At 40.7% G+C, this 19,808-nt stretch overlaps 1 protein-coding gene across 3 annotated transcripts in view; it reads left to right on the forward strand.

The window, feature by feature from the left end:
• Nucleotides 1-19,808, forward strand: part of DSCAM (DS cell adhesion molecule) — a 645,287-nt gene that overhangs the window by 571,930 nt on the left and 53,549 nt on the right. For 2 of the 3 annotated variants that reach the window (XM_048866302.2, XM_075132665.1), the window contains 4 exons: nucleotides 2,257-2,355; nucleotides 2,674-2,862; nucleotides 4,196-4,486; nucleotides 8,780-8,956. In XM_048866302.2, the coding sequence (XP_048722259.1) occupies nucleotides 2,257-2,355; nucleotides 2,674-2,862; nucleotides 4,196-4,486; nucleotides 8,780-8,956 (756 nt within the window). The remainder of the gene's footprint in view (nucleotides 1-2,256; nucleotides 2,356-2,673; nucleotides 2,863-4,195; nucleotides 4,487-8,779; nucleotides 8,957-19,808) is intronic. The other variant, XM_048866321.2, reaches the window with a different exon arrangement.

The following is a 19,808-nucleotide window of genomic DNA, read 5'->3' on the forward strand; positions in this document are numbered from 1 at the left end:
AATTGGCTTAGGTTTCTAAGCAAAAAGTGATGGCAAACTGAATTTTTCATTTTGAAAATGTGGAAACAAAAGATTTTGACAATTTCAAAATTTTTGTCCAAAAAATTTTCAAGGCCAGGAGATTCATTAAACGTATCTCTTTCTCGGACAGTTTTGTTTTTGACATATTGGCATTTTTTAATAAAAAAAAATTAATAAAAAATGTTCCTGATCAGCTCTGATCAGTTTCCAATCCTAGAGAAGTCCACGGTGTTTCTTACAATATGGACTACATCATAGAATTCTTAGGAGGAACATGCTAGTTGTGGAAATGATAAGGGCAGGGATTCCCTCAGGAAAGGGCAAATGGCAGAAAGATTTTTATCTACTCATCAGTACCTGAAAGTAAGGATGGATAAGCCTGGTTGAGTAGAGAGAAAACAAATCCAAACTCTCAGACAAAACCTCGACTTGAACTGAATCTGTGTTGTGATTGTAAAGTTTATATAACTTTTTAAAAAATATTAATCTATAATAATCTTGAACCTCTGACTCTCCTGGTTCAAACTAGGAGCAGAAGGGGAAGTGAAGTGACTAAATACCACAACAATTTTCCTTGCCATATTTCTGGCCTGAGTCTAACCAGGCAGTCCCAGAAATCATACGAGAGCTTTTTCTCATCAAATGTCTAGTTCAAAATTGCAAACCCAAGAGGTTCCGATAAAGTTTAAATAAATTTTCAGACTTTAGGCCTCTGATCCAAACTGAATCAACTCTTTGGAATTTCACCTATCACTACTTGTTAATTTTTTTTAACAAACAGCATTAGCTTGGCAAATGTTCATCTTTGAGGAGTCCACAACATGCACTGCATTTTCTGTCCCCCCATTCAGGAATCGTCAGTTGGCATAATAGGACTAGATAAATAGTTCAGTTGGAAACCAAAGCCATGTACGAGTCTTCCAAAATGAACCAGAATATTGCAAGATGAGCTCACGTGATGGAATCATGATATTTTGTCACAGGGAAAAAGAGGGAGGGATGGTCACTTTCCCACAATCAGCCCAAGACACAGTGTGCTCTGGGAATCCATCCTTTATGCCCAGGCAAAATTTTGGGTCTGATAGACTCTATGCACAGCAACAGAACCAAAATGTCTCCAGGTTTACCCATCTCTTGTTGGTAGTGCTTCATCTCCTCCATGTAGATGGGCATCATGAGTGGAAGAAAAACATCTGGAGGAGCTGTGGCTTTGCAAAAGCTGCTTTTGCACATAGAAAGCTGGATTTCCTTATGGCAGAGATACTCCATTCCTGTGCCATTTAACGCACACAGCTAAATTTTCAGCACACAGAGCTGAACAAAAAAATTTGTATGTATCCACTTTTGCTCATGTAATTACCACTATTTGGTGCAAACGCATCCCTGCGTGTGCCATTTAGTTGCAAACGGGCTGCACTTTCCATCAGCTAAACATGCAGCCATTGTGCTTAAAACAGGTGTGAAAATTAATAGAAAGTAATTATGAGAGGCCAAGTGTGTTCCTGGTCATTTGGAAGGAGATCCTGCAGGATAGCAGTGCTGAGAAATACAGATGTTCAGAGAAAAAGTGGGGGAAAATGAAAGATAAAATTGTATAGAAATGTAAATATAAAAAATGAGACCTTGTCTGCTCGCTCCTAACTGAGGATGTCAATTATACAGACACTTTGACAGAAATCATAGAATCATAGAATATCAGGGTTGGAAGGGACCCCAGAAGGTCATCTAGTCCAACCCCCTGCTCGAAGCAGGACCAATTCCCAATTAAATCATCCCAGCCAGGGCTTTGTCAAGCCTGACCTTAAAAACCTCTGAGGAAGGAGATTCTACCACCTCCCTAGGTAACGCATTCCAGTGTTTCACCACCCTCTTAGTGAAAAAGTTTTTCCTAATATCCAATCTAAACCTCCCCCACTGCAACTTGAGACCATTACTCCTCGTTCTGTCATCTGCTACCATTGAGAACAGTCTAGAGCCATCCTCTTTGGAACCCCCTTTCAGGTAGTTGAAAGCAGCTATCAAATCCCCCCTCTTTCTTCTCTTCTGCAGGCTAAACAATCCCAGCTCCCTCAGCCTCTCCTCATAACTCATGTGTTCCAGACCCCTAATCATTTTTGTTGATAATTTGCATTTTTGCCACACAAAACAGTTATTTGATAAATGACTGTTAGAATGGTTTAAAGCTATGCATAATCATTTAAATCTATTTTCTATTTTTAACTCCTTCCCATCCAGTGCCCCCAGACCAGCCAAGACTTACTGTGTCCAAAACCACATCCTCTTCTATCACTCTTTCCTGGATACCTGGAGACAATGGCGGTAGTTCTATCCGAGGTAATAGAATTCAGGTTAACTGCAACTTCTTACTAAATTATCATCTCTTTATAGGCCTGGCAAATAATAATGATTAGGGCTCCATGTCTGTCATGGAGGTCGAGGAAGTCACGTACGCAAGTAATATGTATATTTATATTACACAGAATCTATTGGAACTAATCCAGTAAGAAGCAAGTTCAATATCTTTCTGTGCTAAACGGTTTCCAAATATATAAAAGTCCTCATAACATCTTGTCATATTCAGCAGAATTTGTGATTCATATCTGCTAAAGAAGTTAGGTTGCTGGTTTATCATTGTCTTTGCTTTTCTTGCAGGTTACATACTGCAGTACTCTGAAGATAATAGTGAGCAGTGGGGTAGTTTTCCCATTAGCCCTAGTGAACGGTCCTACCGTTTAGAGACCTTGAAATGTGGTACCTGGTACAAGTTCACACTAACTGCTCAGAATGGAGTGGGACCAGGACGCATCAGCGAGATCATAGAGGCCAAAACACTTGGAAAAGGTACTGAATTGCTGTCCTGTTTACTCAGACAGTTAATGAGTGTGAGCTCTCCCATCCTGCTATAGAAGTAATTCTGTTGTTATGGTTAGAAAGAGAAGCACAGATGTTCCAATTTTAATTGCTTTGAGTATTTTGTTATTGCTTTTCAACACATGGTTTGCATTGTTGTTGTAAGCATGTTGGTCCCTGGGCATGAGAGAAACAAGATGGGTGAAGTCATATCTTTTATTGCACCAACTTCTGTTGCTGGAAGGTGTCTGGGAAAGGAAGCAGAGTTTCTGAACTAAATATAGGTTGGGATAGATTGTTAAGCAGAAGGGGTAAATTACCTCAGCTACTTTGTCTCTTTGAAAACATTTTCAGCTATGTCTTTATCATGCAGAAGAGGTTAGCAGTACAAGCCGTTATGTGCACCTTAACTGCTTCTTTTTCTTGATTTAACTGGTAATAATATCCCAAAATGATTTGGCAAATTTTACCTCTGAATCTGAAGTTTTTAGCATAGCTGTCCTTTTTTGTCCTTTTTAGTTAATTTGAAAATATACTGTCTGTTCCCTCTACCGTTAATGGGACTTGCCCATATGTTTCAAGGTAGAGCTAGTCAGAAATCAGAATTTCCATAGCATGGGAAATTCCAGTATTTTTGACATTTGTTTTGATCTTGAAATGGGATGAAAAGTCAAAATATCAGCTGCTTTTCAGGAATGAAAAGTTTAGATTCAGAAACTTCAAAACAAAAAAATGTGGACATTTTTGAACAAAACAGTGTTTCATTTCAAAATGTCAACATTTTGATGCCTTTGCTTTGAGATTTCCCATCACAAAAACAGAAAATTATGTCAAAATTAACATTTTCCAACAAAATATTTTGATTTTGACAAAACCCCCTATACCCCAAAATGTGCGGCTGAAAAATTTTGATCAGTTCTACTTCAAAGGGAGAATATAGCCCTAAATGGCAATTCACTAATGTTAACTTTTTCCCCCAAGTATACCTGCCTTTCTATGAAACTTAGTTTTCTATATATTTGTTTTTTGTTTGGGCAGCAGTGAATAACATTCTGAAATGTTGGTTGTAGATTTTCAAACTGACTTGTGCAAAAGTGCAAACTGATTTGTGCAAGTCTGGTCCACACAGAAATGCATACACACTGTTTCTGGGTTTAAAAATCTGGGTCTCTGGAAAAAAAACATTTTAAAATGGGGAGAAAAATTTGCTGTCTAGTGGACACTTTGAGAATGATTTATGACAAAGGCAGGACCCTCCTATCAATTATTCCTTATTTATTTTTATTTATTTTAAGTATTTCACTTAAAATATACTTTCTCTTAGAGCCACAGTTTTCCAAAGAACAAGAACTCTTTGCCAGTATTAACACCACTCGAGTGCGATTGAATCTTATTGGCTGGAATGATGGCGGTTGTCCAATCACCTCCTTTACTCTGGAGTACCGGCCATTTCGGACCACAGTATGGACAACAGCTCAGCGGACATCACTTTCTAAGTCCTACATACTGTATGACCTCCAGGAAGCAACTTGGTATGAACTGCAAATGAGAGTGTGCAACAGTGCAGGCTGTGCAGAGAAACAGGCCAAATTTGCCACACTCAACTATGATGGCAGTAAGTGTATCCATTTTATGTATTTGGTTTAGATCAGTGGTTCTCAACCCGCTGCCGCCTGGCCCCACAAGCTCCAGGGGTCCAGTGTCGGGGTGGGGCAGCCGCCCAGCCCCACAAGCTCTGCGGGTTTGGGGTCGAGGTGGGGCAGCTGCCTGGCCCCACAAGCTCTGGGTGTCTGGGATCGGGCAGCCAGCTGGCCCCACGCAGTCAGAGTCCGGGCTGCCGTTGCCCTGTCACCCAGCCCCTGTGGCCAGGTAACAGACTGTGGGCCACATATATGTTCCACAGTGATAAATAAGTTGAGAACCACTGGTTTAGATACAGTTTTTGTGTAATATCTAATGTTTCTCTTCCATCCAGCAGTCATTCTGATCTTTTTTTTATGACTGGTTCCTGCAACCATCACCAGAAAGAATGTGATTGGCTGCAGTGTCATTCCCCAGAGTTTCTTTGTGACAAAACTCCAACCCCACTAAATAACCTAACACCGAGCAACTCGGAGTGCTGGACTAATAGCTAAAACTAGCCTTTTTTGAGTGCAGTAAGTTATTTTGGTGCAGGAGTTTTCCTTACTGTGTTATACAGTCAGTGCTGTCTATAACTCAACTACCATCAGCTGGCTTCTTAGTGTTTTACTTAGGCCCTTCTGTCTCCTCCTTCTCGATCCTTTCACACACAGTTTTTCTGCCTTTTCCTGCCATTTAAAAAAGCCAAGCACAATAATTACTGCATGGCTGGATCTGCTGTTTTAAGCTGCACATTAAGTTGGGATGTTGTGAAAGGCGCAGACCAGAATGTATAATAAAAGAACTAGAGCATTTAGTCACTACATTCATCTGAAAACCTCTTTTCAAAAGGCAGCTCACATGCTTTTTGGTTGGTAGATGGTAAATAATTTAATTTCACATAACGTTACCTAAGTGCCATTTAACTTTATGTGTGGCGATATAGAATCTGCAATAAGAAGACAATAAAACTGTAAAAGTATTTATATTTCAATGGGGCAGTGCTTCTGGTCAGCTGGAAAATCTCACAAAGAGCAGCAGACATTTCTGACACTGATTATCCTGTTTGATAACAATGCTTTGGTAGTGAAGATCTACAGCCAAAGCGGCTACAGTCAGACTTAGAGAAAGAGAGTATGATCTAGAAAAATGAGCACATGACTGGGAATCAGAAGAGTTTGTAGAGCTGGATGGGAAACAGAATTTTATTTACATGAAAGGATTTTTTTCATACCAAATTGAGACAAAAACCATGAAATTCTGAAATTTGTTGTAGAAACACCAAAACATTCCTACAGCAGGGATGTTTCAGTGTTGCCAAAATGAAATGTACTCCCCATGTTCTCTGGCTCCCTAGCTGCTCTCTGGTGGGCTGCCAAGATATGGGGGAGCTATAGAGCTGGAGACGATTTTTCTATGGAAACTCAAAATATTCTGGCAAAATTTAAATATTCCTGAGGAACATTTTGATTTTGCAGAAGATGAATTTTCCATTAGAAAATCATTCAGATGTAAAAGTTCCAACCAGTTCTACTCATGAGTGCTAATCCTGACCTTTTTGTCTCATTGTGTGACCTCGGGCAAGTCATTTAACCAATCTTTGTTTCAGTTTCCCTACCCGGTAGAAAGGAAATAATAATACTTCTGAATTTATGTACTGTAAGTTGTTTTAAGAACTATTGTACTGGGGTTTTAAGATGTAAAGTGCTACACGTGAGTGCTTGTTAGCAATTGTAGAATTTGGGTAAATCCTTCAGAAATTTAGCAGAAAGTTCTGAATTGCAGATCCTTTCAGTTGTTTGGTTTGCATTTAGTTTGGAACTGCTAATAGGTGTTAGATGAAATGCCCTAAAATGTAAAGCTCTGTACAGCCAGTTAGTCTGAAAGGCTAGAGCCTTGATACTAGAGCTCTGTGAAATTCTTTGATTTCAGTTCCCAAACATTTCAGCTAACCTTCCCCAGTGGTTTCAGTTTGCAGAATTTTGTGTCCCCTCTATTTTTGCTTGAGTTTCAGTTACATTCAAACCAAAATACTTAGGTTTGGATTCTTAGCTGTAAGTATCCACTGGGCATAGCTGTGGCATGGGGAATACAAAGAAGCCAGTTTTGGATCCCTAATTCTGAGGCTGGTTCAATTCTAATCCTGGAATAAATTAAAACAGTTCAGTAGCAGCTCTAAACTACACTAGTTGACTAGGCCCACAAAAGCTAGATGAGTAGGCCCACAAAAGCTGGAATGCAGAAAGACACTCTGGAGTACCAGGTCCAGAGTGTATCATGGGATATGTGGTCTGGCTGGGGAGGCTGGCCCACAGGGGTAAATGGGATCATGAGGCACCCGAACTACAACTCCTGTGAGGCACCACAGTAGCTCGGGCAGATGCAGATGAATGTTGAACTGATCCAAAACAAAACATTTGCAAATGGAAATATTTATAACTTTTTGTTCTTTGAAAAGTTTTGATATTTTAACTTTTAATGGCAATTCGGGATGAAAAAAAAAAGGTTGAAATATCAGAAATTGCCATGAGATGGAAATTTTGTTTCTTGCTCAGCTCTAATTACACACGCTAAACATCATACAGTGATTGTGTGAAGCATATATAATTCTATTAAACTTGTAGTACATATTGTATTAAACTAACAGTGCTCATCTATAGTGTACCAGGTTTGCACTTTATTTAGAATAGCTATAGAACATTTATTGTATTTACCTAAAAAATGAGGTTTTAATTTAAAGTTAGGGCATTATTTTAATATCACTTAAGTCAAAATATAGCATCTCGAAAGACATGTTTTTAGATACTACTGAGCCTAACTCTCTTCTCAGCCAAAGGGTTTGTATAACCGTAACTGAAGGCAAATTTTAGTCATTAGTATTCAGGAGAATTTGGGATGATTACATTGCAGAGACTAGTTTGCCCTTCATTAGTTTGCAGTTCTTTCCATATCTTTATCTGTTCATTCTCTCTGTCGTTCCCTTAGCTAACCATTTCTGTTTTTTCTGTTTAAATGTGTTTTCATGCTTTACTCTATAAAGCTGTTGTTATTCTTGGTTTCCTATTAAACCACATTATTTTTGGTATAATATGAACACTGTAGCTCAGTAAAGGGGAAAAAAACCATACACAATGTGTATGAAAAATGCTACTGTATGAAAATAAATGTGCTGAAGTATCTGAGATAACCTTGGATGTTGCCACAGCCTGTGCTTACAGGGTATCGCTGTGCTTATTATGTACAAAATAAGTAGCTATTCTGCAAAAAGGGTGTAGATCTTTACATTTGATCTGTAATTATTGGCACTTACATTGCATCACATCATAATACTTGTATGATTTTGAACGCTACATAATGAGAGAGATCCCACAATACAGCAGTTAAAATGTAAAAGAGAATGTACCTATTTTTTAATCCTAACCTCCTATCCATTCAGCAAGCATATAGCCAGTTTTATGCTTCAGTAGCTGGTTAAAATTAAATAGTTTCCATCTGCAGTCATCAGAGTTCACAATACTTACATATTTCCACTCATATTCCACACAAATCTACATTTTATAGCCCCACTTGTGGGTGCACATGGCAGGTTAATAGTAATCAGGAAGTGAATGAGAACCCTCTCACGATTAAACAGCTTTCTTTAGAAAGGGCTGCATGCTGCTCATATCCCTGAAAAGGAAAACAAAGAGTGAAGTATTACATGCCATACGTCAGGGAATGGTGCTGAAAATGCAAATGCATCCCAAAATGAAAAGAGCAAGTTGCCTGACTCTTAGAATGGCTTTGCTTTATAAACTACTTCCTCTACTCCACTTTTAAAATCTCATGGTTTCCTCATATCCTTGTTGTCCTATTTTTCTCATGAGCTAACCCTCTGAAAGTCTTTATCAGCTCCAGAATTAGCAGCAGGTAGGTTCTCTGAATTCAAGATCAATGCAGTGCTGCCCACTTAGACACCTGATGCAAGAATGTTTCTGTTTAAAGGGCCCATTAGATATACATAGCAGTGAATGTACATTACTTTTTAAAGGAATATCTTATAAATGATGTAAATCTGTTACACAAATACTAATTTCCCATAGTAAACAATGAAACAAATAGGTTAGACTTTAGATCTGAAATTTCTCTGTAATGGTTAAATATGTCATGTGTAAAGGTAATACCGTGTTGGACATGACAAAAGCCTCTAAATGGCTTGTATGCCCTTGGAAGATAGAGTACAGTTTCTATGAAAACTCAACCTTTTCTCTTCATTAATAGGCATCTAATGTCATGAAACTGTTTCCAGGTACAATCCCTCCACTCATTAAATCAGTTGTCCAAAGTGAGGAAGGTCTGGCAACCAACGAAGGGCTAAAGATGCTGGTGACCATTTCCTGTATCTTGGTGGGGGTCTTGCTGCTTTTTGTGCTTCTGCTGATTGTACGAAGGAGGAGGAGGGAGCAGAGACTGAAGAGACTCAGAGGTAAGAGAGGACATCTGGCATTTATTCCCACATGCTCATAGTCACCTAGCATTAATGTATAAATGGGACTGTGAAGAGAAAAGTTTGTGAGACTTTGTGTGGTTTACCAAAGATATTTTTCTACATAAAGTGTCATTTTCCTGTGATATTAAGTTAGTATCTGTAGTAATACAGGTGACTTGTTTTTAAAAAAAATCTTTTCTTTTCTTTTCTTTTCTTTTCTTTTCTTTTTTTTTTAACAGAAATGAACATTGTAAAGAAATAACTTTTTGAAAAATCAGTCTCTCATCTCCATAAGCAAAGTGATTATTTTATCTGGGGGGAAAATCATGTGTTCCATTTGTTTATTTTTTTAAAAGGATTTCCGCATCCCCTAGTTACAGTTTCTTTGAAAAATCATATTGGTTGTTCTTTGGGGGAGAGAGAAATCCACTCTTCAAGAAAACATGAACCACGCATCTAGGATAATTCTGATGCAGTAGCCAGATATCAATGAGCTAGAAAAACACACCCATAAATTCTCTGACTTGCTCATATATGTTTTGCAAAAGATGTGATTGCATATTGCTTATTGGGATGGACATTAATGATATTGTAGAATGTACTGTAGTATAGCAGGAGAAGTATCATAATAGCATACTTCATTGTTTACTTCAAATGGAAAAAGTTTTATACTGTCTGTTTAACTCTGCTCTCCTATTATGTCTCGTTTTCTTTGTTGTTGAGCTGTCCCTTTCTCTAATCACTACCCTATTCATACATCAGTGTCTGCACTTGACATAGGTATTAAAGCTATGAATTAATGCAATTTCATTGCTTCTTCTGATGAATGCACTGATCACTCCATCACCACTAATTGCAGTGCGGGCAGAATACCATCTCTGCACCCTGCCCTGTGTGCCTCATGACTTGGCTATATTTGTGAAGCGTGGAGAATAGTACATGACAAGGCTTACTGAAATTATTTTTCTAAAAGCTTTACACAGCCTGCACTACATAATAAGAAAAATATTTGTAATCCTTAAAATGAGTTTATTTCCAAGTACTGCATGAAAGAAAATTAGACATAGATATTTCACAAAACATGTGATCTTGATGATTAAAACTAGGGCCAGCCCTAGGTTTTGCAGCATAACATGTGGAAAATCCTGTTCATCTTCCTCCCAATATTAGTATCCACCCTCCTCTTCTTCAGGTTGCTTCCTGCCTTCCTGTACTGTGTGTGTTGATGCAGGGCCCTTAGAACTGTGCAGATGTGTGGGTCACAGAGGAGGAATGATCTTGTATATAAAGCATAGCACAGGGCGTCAGGTGACCTGGATTCAGTTTCCTGCTCTTCAGTAGGTTTCCTATGTGACATTAGTCATGTCACACTTCGCCTCTCTGTGCCTCAGTTTTCCGCATCATAAAAACGGTGACACTGATACTTACCTACTTCTCAGAGATATTGTGAGACTCAGTCCTTTAATGATTGTAGGACAGTGCTTTGAGATCATTGAGTGAAAAGCATTATCACTATGCGTGCCCAGAGTAATTTTACTCTGATCATTAATTTGAGTTTTCATAGATTATAAAACCAGAAGGCACCACTGTGATCATCTACTTTGACCTGCTGTATAACACAATCCACAGACCTTCCCTGCATTCATAGATTCATAGATATTTAGGTCCTGTTAGAGCATAACTAGAGCTTATATGTTAGAAAGACATCTTACCTTGATTTTAAAATTGCCAGTGATGGAGAATCTAACACAGCCCTTGGTAAATTGTTCCAATAGTAAATTATCCTCATGAAAAAAGTGCACCTTGTTCTTCGTCTGAATTTGTCTAGCTTCAACTGCCAGCCATTGGATCTCATGGCATCTTTGTCTGCTACATTGAAGAGCCCTCTGTTATCAAGTTTCTATTCCCCATGAAGGTAGACTCTGATCAACTCACCCCTTAACCTTCTCTTTCATAAGCTAGCTAGATAGAGCTCCTTGAGTCTTTTGATATAAGGGATGTTTTCCATACACACAGAATGCTGCAAAACAATCCTCAGCATCCTACCAACCTATTCTAATTAAAACCTGCTTTGGAACATTACATGGGGACTTTTCACATGTCCACGAGTGGGTGTAAATATTTCATTATCAAGACATTCAAGACCCCATTCTGTTAAACTGTACAGAGTGTGAAACTCACCCTAAAGTTCTTCTAATTTATTAAATTAATCCAACTCAGAGAAAAATTATTTGTGGCTCTTCTCTGAACACTTTCCAGTTTTACAACGGTTTCAGAGGAACAGCCGTGTTAGTCTGTATTCGCAAAAAGAAAAGGAGTACTTGTGGCACCTTAGAGACTAATCAATTTATTTGAGCATGAGCTTTCGTGAGCTACAGCTCACTTCATCAGATGTTTACCGTGGAAACTGCAGCAGACTTTATATACACACAGAGAATATGAAACAATACCTCCTCCCACCCCACTGTCCTGCTGGTAATAGCTTATCTAAAGTGATCAACAGGTGGGCCATTTCCAGCACAAATCCAGGTTTTCTCACCCCCCACACAAATTCACTCTCCTGCTGGTGCTAGCCCATCCAAAGTGACAACTCTTTACATAATCAAGTCGGGCTATTTCCTGCATAGATCCAGGTTTTCTCACATCCCCCCCCACCCCCATACACACACAAACTCACTCTCCTGCTGGTAATAGCTTATCTAAACTGACCACTCTCCAAGTTTAAATCCAAGTTAAACCAGAACATCTGGGGGGGGGGGGTAGGAAAAAACAAGAGGAAACAGGCTACCTTGCATAATGACTTAGCCACTCCCAGTCTCTATTTAAGCCTAAATTAATAGTATCCAATTTGCAAATGAATTCCAGTTCAGCAGTTTCTCGCTGGAGTCTGGATTTGAATTTTTTTTGTTTTAAGATAGCGACCTTCATGTCTGTGATTGCGTGACCAGAGAGATTGAAGTGTTCTCCGACTGGTTTATGAATGTTATAATTCTTGACATCTGATTTGTGTCCATTTATTCTTTTACGTAGAGACTGTCCAGTTTGACCAATGTACATGGCAGAGGGGCATTGCTGGCACATGATGGCATATATCACATTGGTGGATGTGCAGGTGAACGAGCCTCTGATAGTGTGGCTGATGTTATTAGGCCCTGTGATGGTGTCCCCTGAATAGATATGTGGGCACAATTGGCAACGGGCTTTGTTGCAAGGATAGGTTCCTGGGTTAGTGGTTCTGTTGTGTGGTATGTGGTTGTTGGTGAGTATTTGCTTCAGGTTGCGGGGCTGTCTGTAGGCAAGGACTGGCCTGTCTCCCAAGACTTGTGAGAGTGTTGGGTCATCCTTTAGGATAGGTTGTAGATCTTTAATAATGCGTTGGAGGGGTTTTAGTTGGGGGCTGAAGGTGACCGCTAGTGGCGTTCTGTTATTTTCTTTGTTAGGCCTGTCCTGTAGTAGGTAACTTCTGGGAACTCTTCTGGCTCTATCAATCTGTTTCTTTACTTCTGCAGGTGGGTATTGTAGTTGTAAGAAAGCTTGACAGAGATCTTGTAGGTGTTTGTCTCTGTCTGAGGGGTTGGAGCAAATGCGGTTGTATCGCAGAGCTTGGCTGTAGACGATGGATCGTGTGGTGTGGTCAGGGTGAAAGCTGGAGGCATGCAGGTAGGAATAGCGGTCAGTAGGTTTCCGGTATAGGGTGGTGTTTATGTGGCCATTGTTTATTAGCACTGTAGTGTCCAGGAAGTGGATCTCTTGTGTGGACTGGACCAGGCTGAGGTTGGTGGTGGGATGGAAATTGTTGAAATCATGGTGGAATTCCTCAAGGGCTTCTTTTCCATGGGTCCAGATGATGAAGATGTCATCAATATAGCGCAAGTAGAGTAGGGGCTTTAGGGGACGAGAGCTGAGGAAGCGTTGTTCTAAATCAGCCATAAAAATGTTGGCATACTGTGGGGCCATGCGGGTACCCATAGCAGTGCCGCTGATCTGAAGGTATACATTGTCCCCAAATGTGAAATAGTTATGGGTAAGGACAAAGTCACAAAGTTCAGCCACCAGGTTAGCCGTGACATTATCGGGGATAGTGTTCTTGACGGCTTGTAGACCATCTTTGTGTGGAATGTTGGTGTAGAGGGCTTCTACATCCATGGTAGCCAGGATGGTGTTATCAGGAAGATCACCGATGGATTGAAGTTTCCTCAGGAAGTCAGTGGTGTCTCGAAGGTAGCTGGGAGTGCTGGTAGCGTAGGGCCTGAGGAGGGAGTCTACATAGCCAGACAATCCTGCTGTCAGGGTGCCAATGCCTGAGATGATGGGGCGCCCAGGATTTCCAGGTTTATGGATCTTGGGTAGTAGATAGAATATCCCAGGTCGGGGTTCCAGGGGTGTGTCTGTGCGGATTTGATCTTGTGCTTTTTCAGGAAGTTTCTTGAGCAAATGCTGTAGTTGCTTTTGGTAACTCTCAGTGGGATCATAGGGTAATGGCTTGTAGAAACTCGTGTTGGAGAGCTGCCGAGCAGCCTCTTGTTCATATTCCGACCTATTCATGATGACAACAGCACCTCCTTTGTCAGCCTTTTTGATTATGATGTCAGAGTTGTTTCTGAGGCTGTGGATGGCATTGCGTTCCGCATGGCTGAGGTTATGGGGCAAGTGATGCTGCTTTTCCACAATTTCAGCCCGTGCACGTCGGCGGAAGCACTCTATGTAGAAGTCCAGTCTGCTGTTTCGACCTTCAGGAGGAGTCCATCTAGAATCCCTCTTTCTGTAGTGTTGGCAGGGAGACCTCTGTGGATTAGTATGTTGTTCAGAGGTATTTTGGAAATATTCCTTGAGACGGAGACGTCGAAAATAGGATTCTAGGTCACCACAGAACTGTATCATGTTCGTGGGGGTGGAGGGGCAGAAGGAGAGGCCCCGAGATAGAACAGCTGCTTCTGCTGGGCTGAGAGTATAGTTGGATAGGTTAACAATATTGCTAGGTGGGGTGAGGGAACCATTGCTGTGGCCCCTTGTAGCATGTAGTAGTTTAGAAAGTTTAGTGTCTTTTTTCTTTTGTAGAGAAGCAAAGTGTGCGTTGTAAATGGCTTGTCTAGTTTTAGTAAAATCCAGCCACGAGGAAGTTTGTGTGGAAGGTTGGTTCTTTATGAGAGTATCCATTTTTGAGAGCTCATTCTTAATCTTTCCCTGTTTGCTGTAGAGGATCTTGATCAGGTGATTCCGCAGTTTCTTTGAGAGCGTGAGGCACAAGCTGTCAGCATAGTCTGTGTGGTATGTAGATTGTAATGGATTTTTGACCTTCAGTCCTTTTGGTACGATGTCCATCTGTTTGCATTTGGAAAGGAAGATGATGTCTGTCTGTATCTGTACAAGTTTTTTCATGCAGTTGATAGATTTCCACTCCATACAGCTAAATGCAGTGCCTTGCATAATGACAGGTTTCAGAGGAACAGCCGTGTTAGTCTGTATTCGCAAAAAGAAAAGGAGTACTTGTGGCACCTTAGAGACTAACCAATTTATTTGAGCATGAGCTTTCGTGAGCTACAGCTCACTTCATCAGATGTTTACCGTGGAAACTGCAGCAGACTTTATATACACACAGAGAATATGAAACAATACCTCCTCCCACCCCACTGTCCTGCTGGTAATAGCTTATCTAAAGTGATCAACAGGTGGGCCATTTCCAGCACAAATCCAGGTTTTCTCACCTCTGAAACCTGTCTGAAATCTGTCATTATGCAAGGCACTGCATTTAGCCGTATGGAGTGGAAATCTATCAACTGCATGAAAAAACTTGTACAGATACAGAAGGTCGAAACAGCAGACTGGACTTCTACATAGAGTGCTTCCGCCGACGTGCACGGGCTGAAATTGTGGAAAAGCAGCATCACTTGCCCCATAACCTCAGCCATGCGGAACGCAATGCCATCCACAGCCTCAGAAACAACTCTGACATCATAATCAAAAAGGCTGACAAAGGAGGTGCTGTTGTCATCATGAATAGGTCGGAATATGAACAAGAGGCTGCTCGGCAGCTCTCCAACACGAGTTTCTACAAGCCATTACCCTATGATCCCACTGAGAGTTACCAAAAGCAACTACAGCATTTGCTCAAGAAACTTCCTGAAAAAGCACAAGATCAAATCCGCACAGACACACCCCTGGAACCCCGACCTGGGATATTCTATCTACTACCCAAGATCCATAAACCTGGAAATCCTGGGCGCCCCATCATCTCAGGCATTGGCACCCTGACAGCAGGATTGTCTGGCTATGTAGACTCCCTCCTCAGGCCCTACGCTACCAGCACTCCCAGCTACCTTCGAGACACCACTGACTTCCTGAGGAAACTTCAATCCATCGGTGATCTTCCTGATAACACCATCCTGGCTACCATGGATGTAGAAGCCCTCTACACCAACATTCCACACAAAGATGGTCTACAAGCCGTCAAGAACACTATCCCCGATAATGTCACGGCTAACCTGGTGGCTGAACTTTGTGACTTTGTCCTTACCCATAACTATTTCACATTTGGGGACAATGTATACCTTCAGATCAGCGGCACTGCTATGGGTACCCGCATGGCCCCACAGTATGCCAACATTTTTATGGCTGATTTAGAACAACGCTTCCTCAGCTCTCGTCCCCTAAAGCCCCTACTCTACTTGCGCTATATTGATGACATCTTCATCATCTGGACCCATGGAAAAGAAGCCCTTGAGGAATTCCACCATGATTTCAACAATTTCCATCCCACCACCAACCTCAGCCTGGTCCAGTCCACACAAGAGATCCACTTCCTGGACACTACAGTGCTAATAAACAATGGCCACATAAACACCACCCTATACCGGAAACCTACTGACCGCTATTCCTACCTGCATGCCTCCAGCTTTCACCCTGACCACACCACACGATCCATCGTCTACAGCCAAGCTCTGCGATACAACCGCATTTGCTCCAACCCCTCAGACAGAGACAAACACCTACAAGATCTCTGTCAAGCTTTCTTACAACTACAATACCCACCTGCAGAAGTAAAGAAACAGATTGATAGAGCCAGAAGAGTTCCCAGAAGTTACCTACTACAGGACAGGCCTAACAAAGAAAATAACAGAACGCCACTAGCGGTCACCTTCAGCCCCCAACTAAAACCCCTCCAACGCATTATTAAAGATCTACAACCTATCCTAAAGGATGACCCAACACTCTCACAAGTCTTGGGAGACAGGCCAGTCCTTGCCTACAGACAGCCCCGCAACCTGAAGCAAATACTCACCAACAACCACATACCACACAACAGAACCACTAACCCAGGAACCTATCCTTGCAACAAAGCCCGTTGCCAATTGTGCCCACATATCTATTCAGGGGACACCATCACAGGGCCTAATAACATCAGCCACACTATCAGAGGCTCGTTCACCTGCACATCCACCAATGTGATATATGCCATCATGTGCCAGCAATGCCCCTCTGCCATGTACATTGGTCAAACTGGACAGTCTCTACGTAAAAGAATAAATGGACACAAATCAGATGTCAAGAATTATAACATTCATAAACCAGTCGGAGAACACTTCAGTCTCTCTGGTCACGCAATCACAGACATGAAGGTCACTATCTTAAAACAAAAAAACTTCAAATCCAGACTCCAGCGAGAAACTGCTGAATTGGAATTCATTTGCAAATTGGATACTATTAATTTAGGCTTAAATAGAGACTGGGAGTGGCTAAGTCATTATGCAAGGTAGCCTGTTTCCTCTTGTTTTTTCCTACCCCCCCCCCAGATGTTCTGGTTTAACTTGGATTTAAACTTGGAGAGTGGTCAGTTTAGATGAGCTATTACCAGCAGGAGAGTGAGTTTGTGTGTGTATGGGGGTGGGGGGGATGTGAGAAAACCTGGATCTATGCAGGAAATAGCCCGACTTGATTATGTAAAGAGTTGTCACTTTGGATGGGCTAGCACCAGCAGGAGAGTGAATTTGTGTGGGGGGGTGGAGGGTGAGAAAACCTGGATTTGTGCTGGAAATGGCCCACCTGTTGATCACTTTAGATAAGCTATTACCAGCAGGACAGTGGGGTGGGAGGAGGTATTGTTTCATATTCTCTGTGTGTATATAAAGTCTGCTGCAGTTTCCACGGTAAACATCTGATGAAGTGAGCTGTAGCTCACGAAAGCTCATGCTCAAATAAATTGGTTAGTCTCTAAGGTGCCACAAGTACTCCTTTTCAGTTTTACAACATGATTTTTCAATAGTGGACATCAGAACAGGACACAGTAGTAGTCACACCAGTGCCGAACACAGAAGAAATATAACCTCTCCACTCTTACTAAATATTCCTCTGTTCATACATCCAAAGATTGCATCAGCCTGTTTGGCCACAGCATCATACTGGGAGCTCATGTTATGCTAATTATCCAACACGACCCCCAAATCTTTTTCAGAGTCACTGCTTCCCTGACTAGAGTCCCCCATCCCATAAATATAGCCTGCAGTCTTTGTTCCTAGATGTCTGATCTTACATTTCATTGCTTTGAAAAACATATTGTTTGCTTGCCTCCAGCATACCAACTGATCCAGATCATTCTGTATCAGTGACCTGTCCTTTTCATTATTTACCACTCTCTCAATCTCTGTGTCTTCTGCAGACTTGATCAGGAAAGATTTTATGTTTTCTTCCATGTCACTGATAAAAATTATTAGATAGGGCCAAGAGCTGGCCCCTGCAGGACCCCACTAGAAACACCCCTGTTTTGACATTTCTGAATCTAAACTTTTCATTCCTGAATAGAAGTTGATATTTTGACTTTTCATCCCATTTCAGGATCAAAACAAATGTCAAAATATTTCTTACAGTTAAATTTTGAATTTTATCAGCAAGGCAGTTTTAAAACCATTTAATGTGTGCTATATTGTTTTTTTGTCTCATTCTAGTTTCTTATTCAAAATGTTGTGTGGTACCAAGTCAAATACCATATAGAAGTCTAAGTATATTACATCAACACTATTACAATTATCAGCCCAACTGGTAATCTCATCAGTGAAAGATATCAAGTTAGTTTGACAGCCCCTGTTTTCCATAAACTCATGTTGACTGCCATTAATTATGTTATCCTTCTTTAATTCTTTATTAATCAAGTCCAGTATCAGCCATTTCACTATTTTGCCCAGGCCTATAATTACTTGGTTTGTCACCCTTTTTAAATTTTTGCAGAGCATTAGCTTTTATCTGTCCTCTGAAGCTTCCCCAGCGTTCCAAGATTTTTAAAAAACATTAATGGTCCAGAGAGCTCATTGGCCAGCTCTCTTAAAACTCTTGGGTCCAAGTTGTCTGGAACAGCTGATTTAGAAATATCTAACTTTAGTAGATGCTGTTTAACATCTTCCTGAGTTCCTGTCACAATGGAAGGTATCTGATCATATGATATGAAGACATCATCTGGCTTTTATCCAGTTACAGAACAGAAATATTTATTGAATCATTATGATCCTAAAGCTATCACTGACTCACTTTTCACTGACATTATTTACATTTAATATAATTCTGAAATTGTTTTCTCTGCATAAAGGCTTTTACAAATATTTTTTTAGGAAGTATGAACATTATTGCATGGTGTCAAGGTTCCTTCCCCACTGTGAACTCTAGGGTACAGATGTGGGGACCTGCATGAAAGACCCCCTAGCTTATTCTTACGAACTTAGGTTAAATGCTGCCACCACCAAAGTGTTACACAAAGAACAGGGGAAGTGCCCACTTGGAAACGTCTCCCCCCCAAAATATCTCCCCAAGCACTACACCCCCTTTCCTGGGAAAGGCTTGATAAAAATCCTCACCAATTTGCATAGATGAACACAGACCCAAACCCTTGGATCTTAAGAACAATGAAAAGCAATCAGGTTCTTAAAAGAAGAATTTTAATTAAAGAAAAAGTAGAATCACCTCTGTAAAATCAGGATGGTAACTACCTTACAGGGTAATCAGATTCAAAACAGAGAATCCCTCTAGGCAAAACCTTTAAGTTACAAAAAGACACAAAAACAGGAATATACATTCCATTCAGCACAACTTATTTTATCAGCCATTTAAACAAAACAGAATCTAACGCGTATCTATCTAGATTGCTTACTGACTTTTTACAGGAGTTCTGACCTGCATTCCTGCTCTGGTCCCAGCAAAAGCATCACACACACAGACAAGACCCTTTGTTTCTCCTGCCCCGCCCCCCCAGCTTTGAAAGTATCTTGTCTCCTCATTGGTCGTTTTGGTCAGGTGCCAGCAAAGTTATCTTAGCTTCTTAACCCTTTACAGGTAAAAGGGTTTTTCCTCTGGCCAGGAGGGATTTTAAGGTGTTTACCCTTCCCTTATATTTATGACACGTGGTGTGTGTATCTTCATGAAGATAAACAACTGAGGGAGAAGTAGGAATGCGGATTCCAAGGCCAGAAGGGATCACTGTGATCATTTAGTGTCTGACCTCCTGTATAACACAGGACATAGAAAATTCCCCAAATGATTCCTAGAGCACATCTTTTAGAAAAACATCCAGTCCAGATTTAAAAATTGCCAGGGATGAAGAATCTACCACAAACCTTGGTAAATTGTTGTAACATTTAATTCCCCTCACTGTCAAAAATTTCTAGTCTAGCGTCCAGTTTCAGCCACTGGATAATGATGTACCTTTCTTTCATAGATTGAAGAACCCGTTTATAATATGAGTTCTCCATGTAGATACTTATAGACGATAATCAAGCTACCCCTTAACCTTCTCTTTGTTCGGCTACATATATTGAGCTGTTTGAGTCTAGCGCTATAAGGCATGTTTTCGAATCTTTTCACCATTCTC

This window comes from Caretta caretta, chromosome 1 (assembly GCF_965140235.1).
Source record: "Caretta caretta isolate rCarCar2 chromosome 1, rCarCar1.hap1, whole genome shotgun sequence".
NCBI classification, from domain to species: domain Eukaryota; kingdom Metazoa; phylum Chordata; order Testudines; family Cheloniidae; genus Caretta; species Caretta caretta.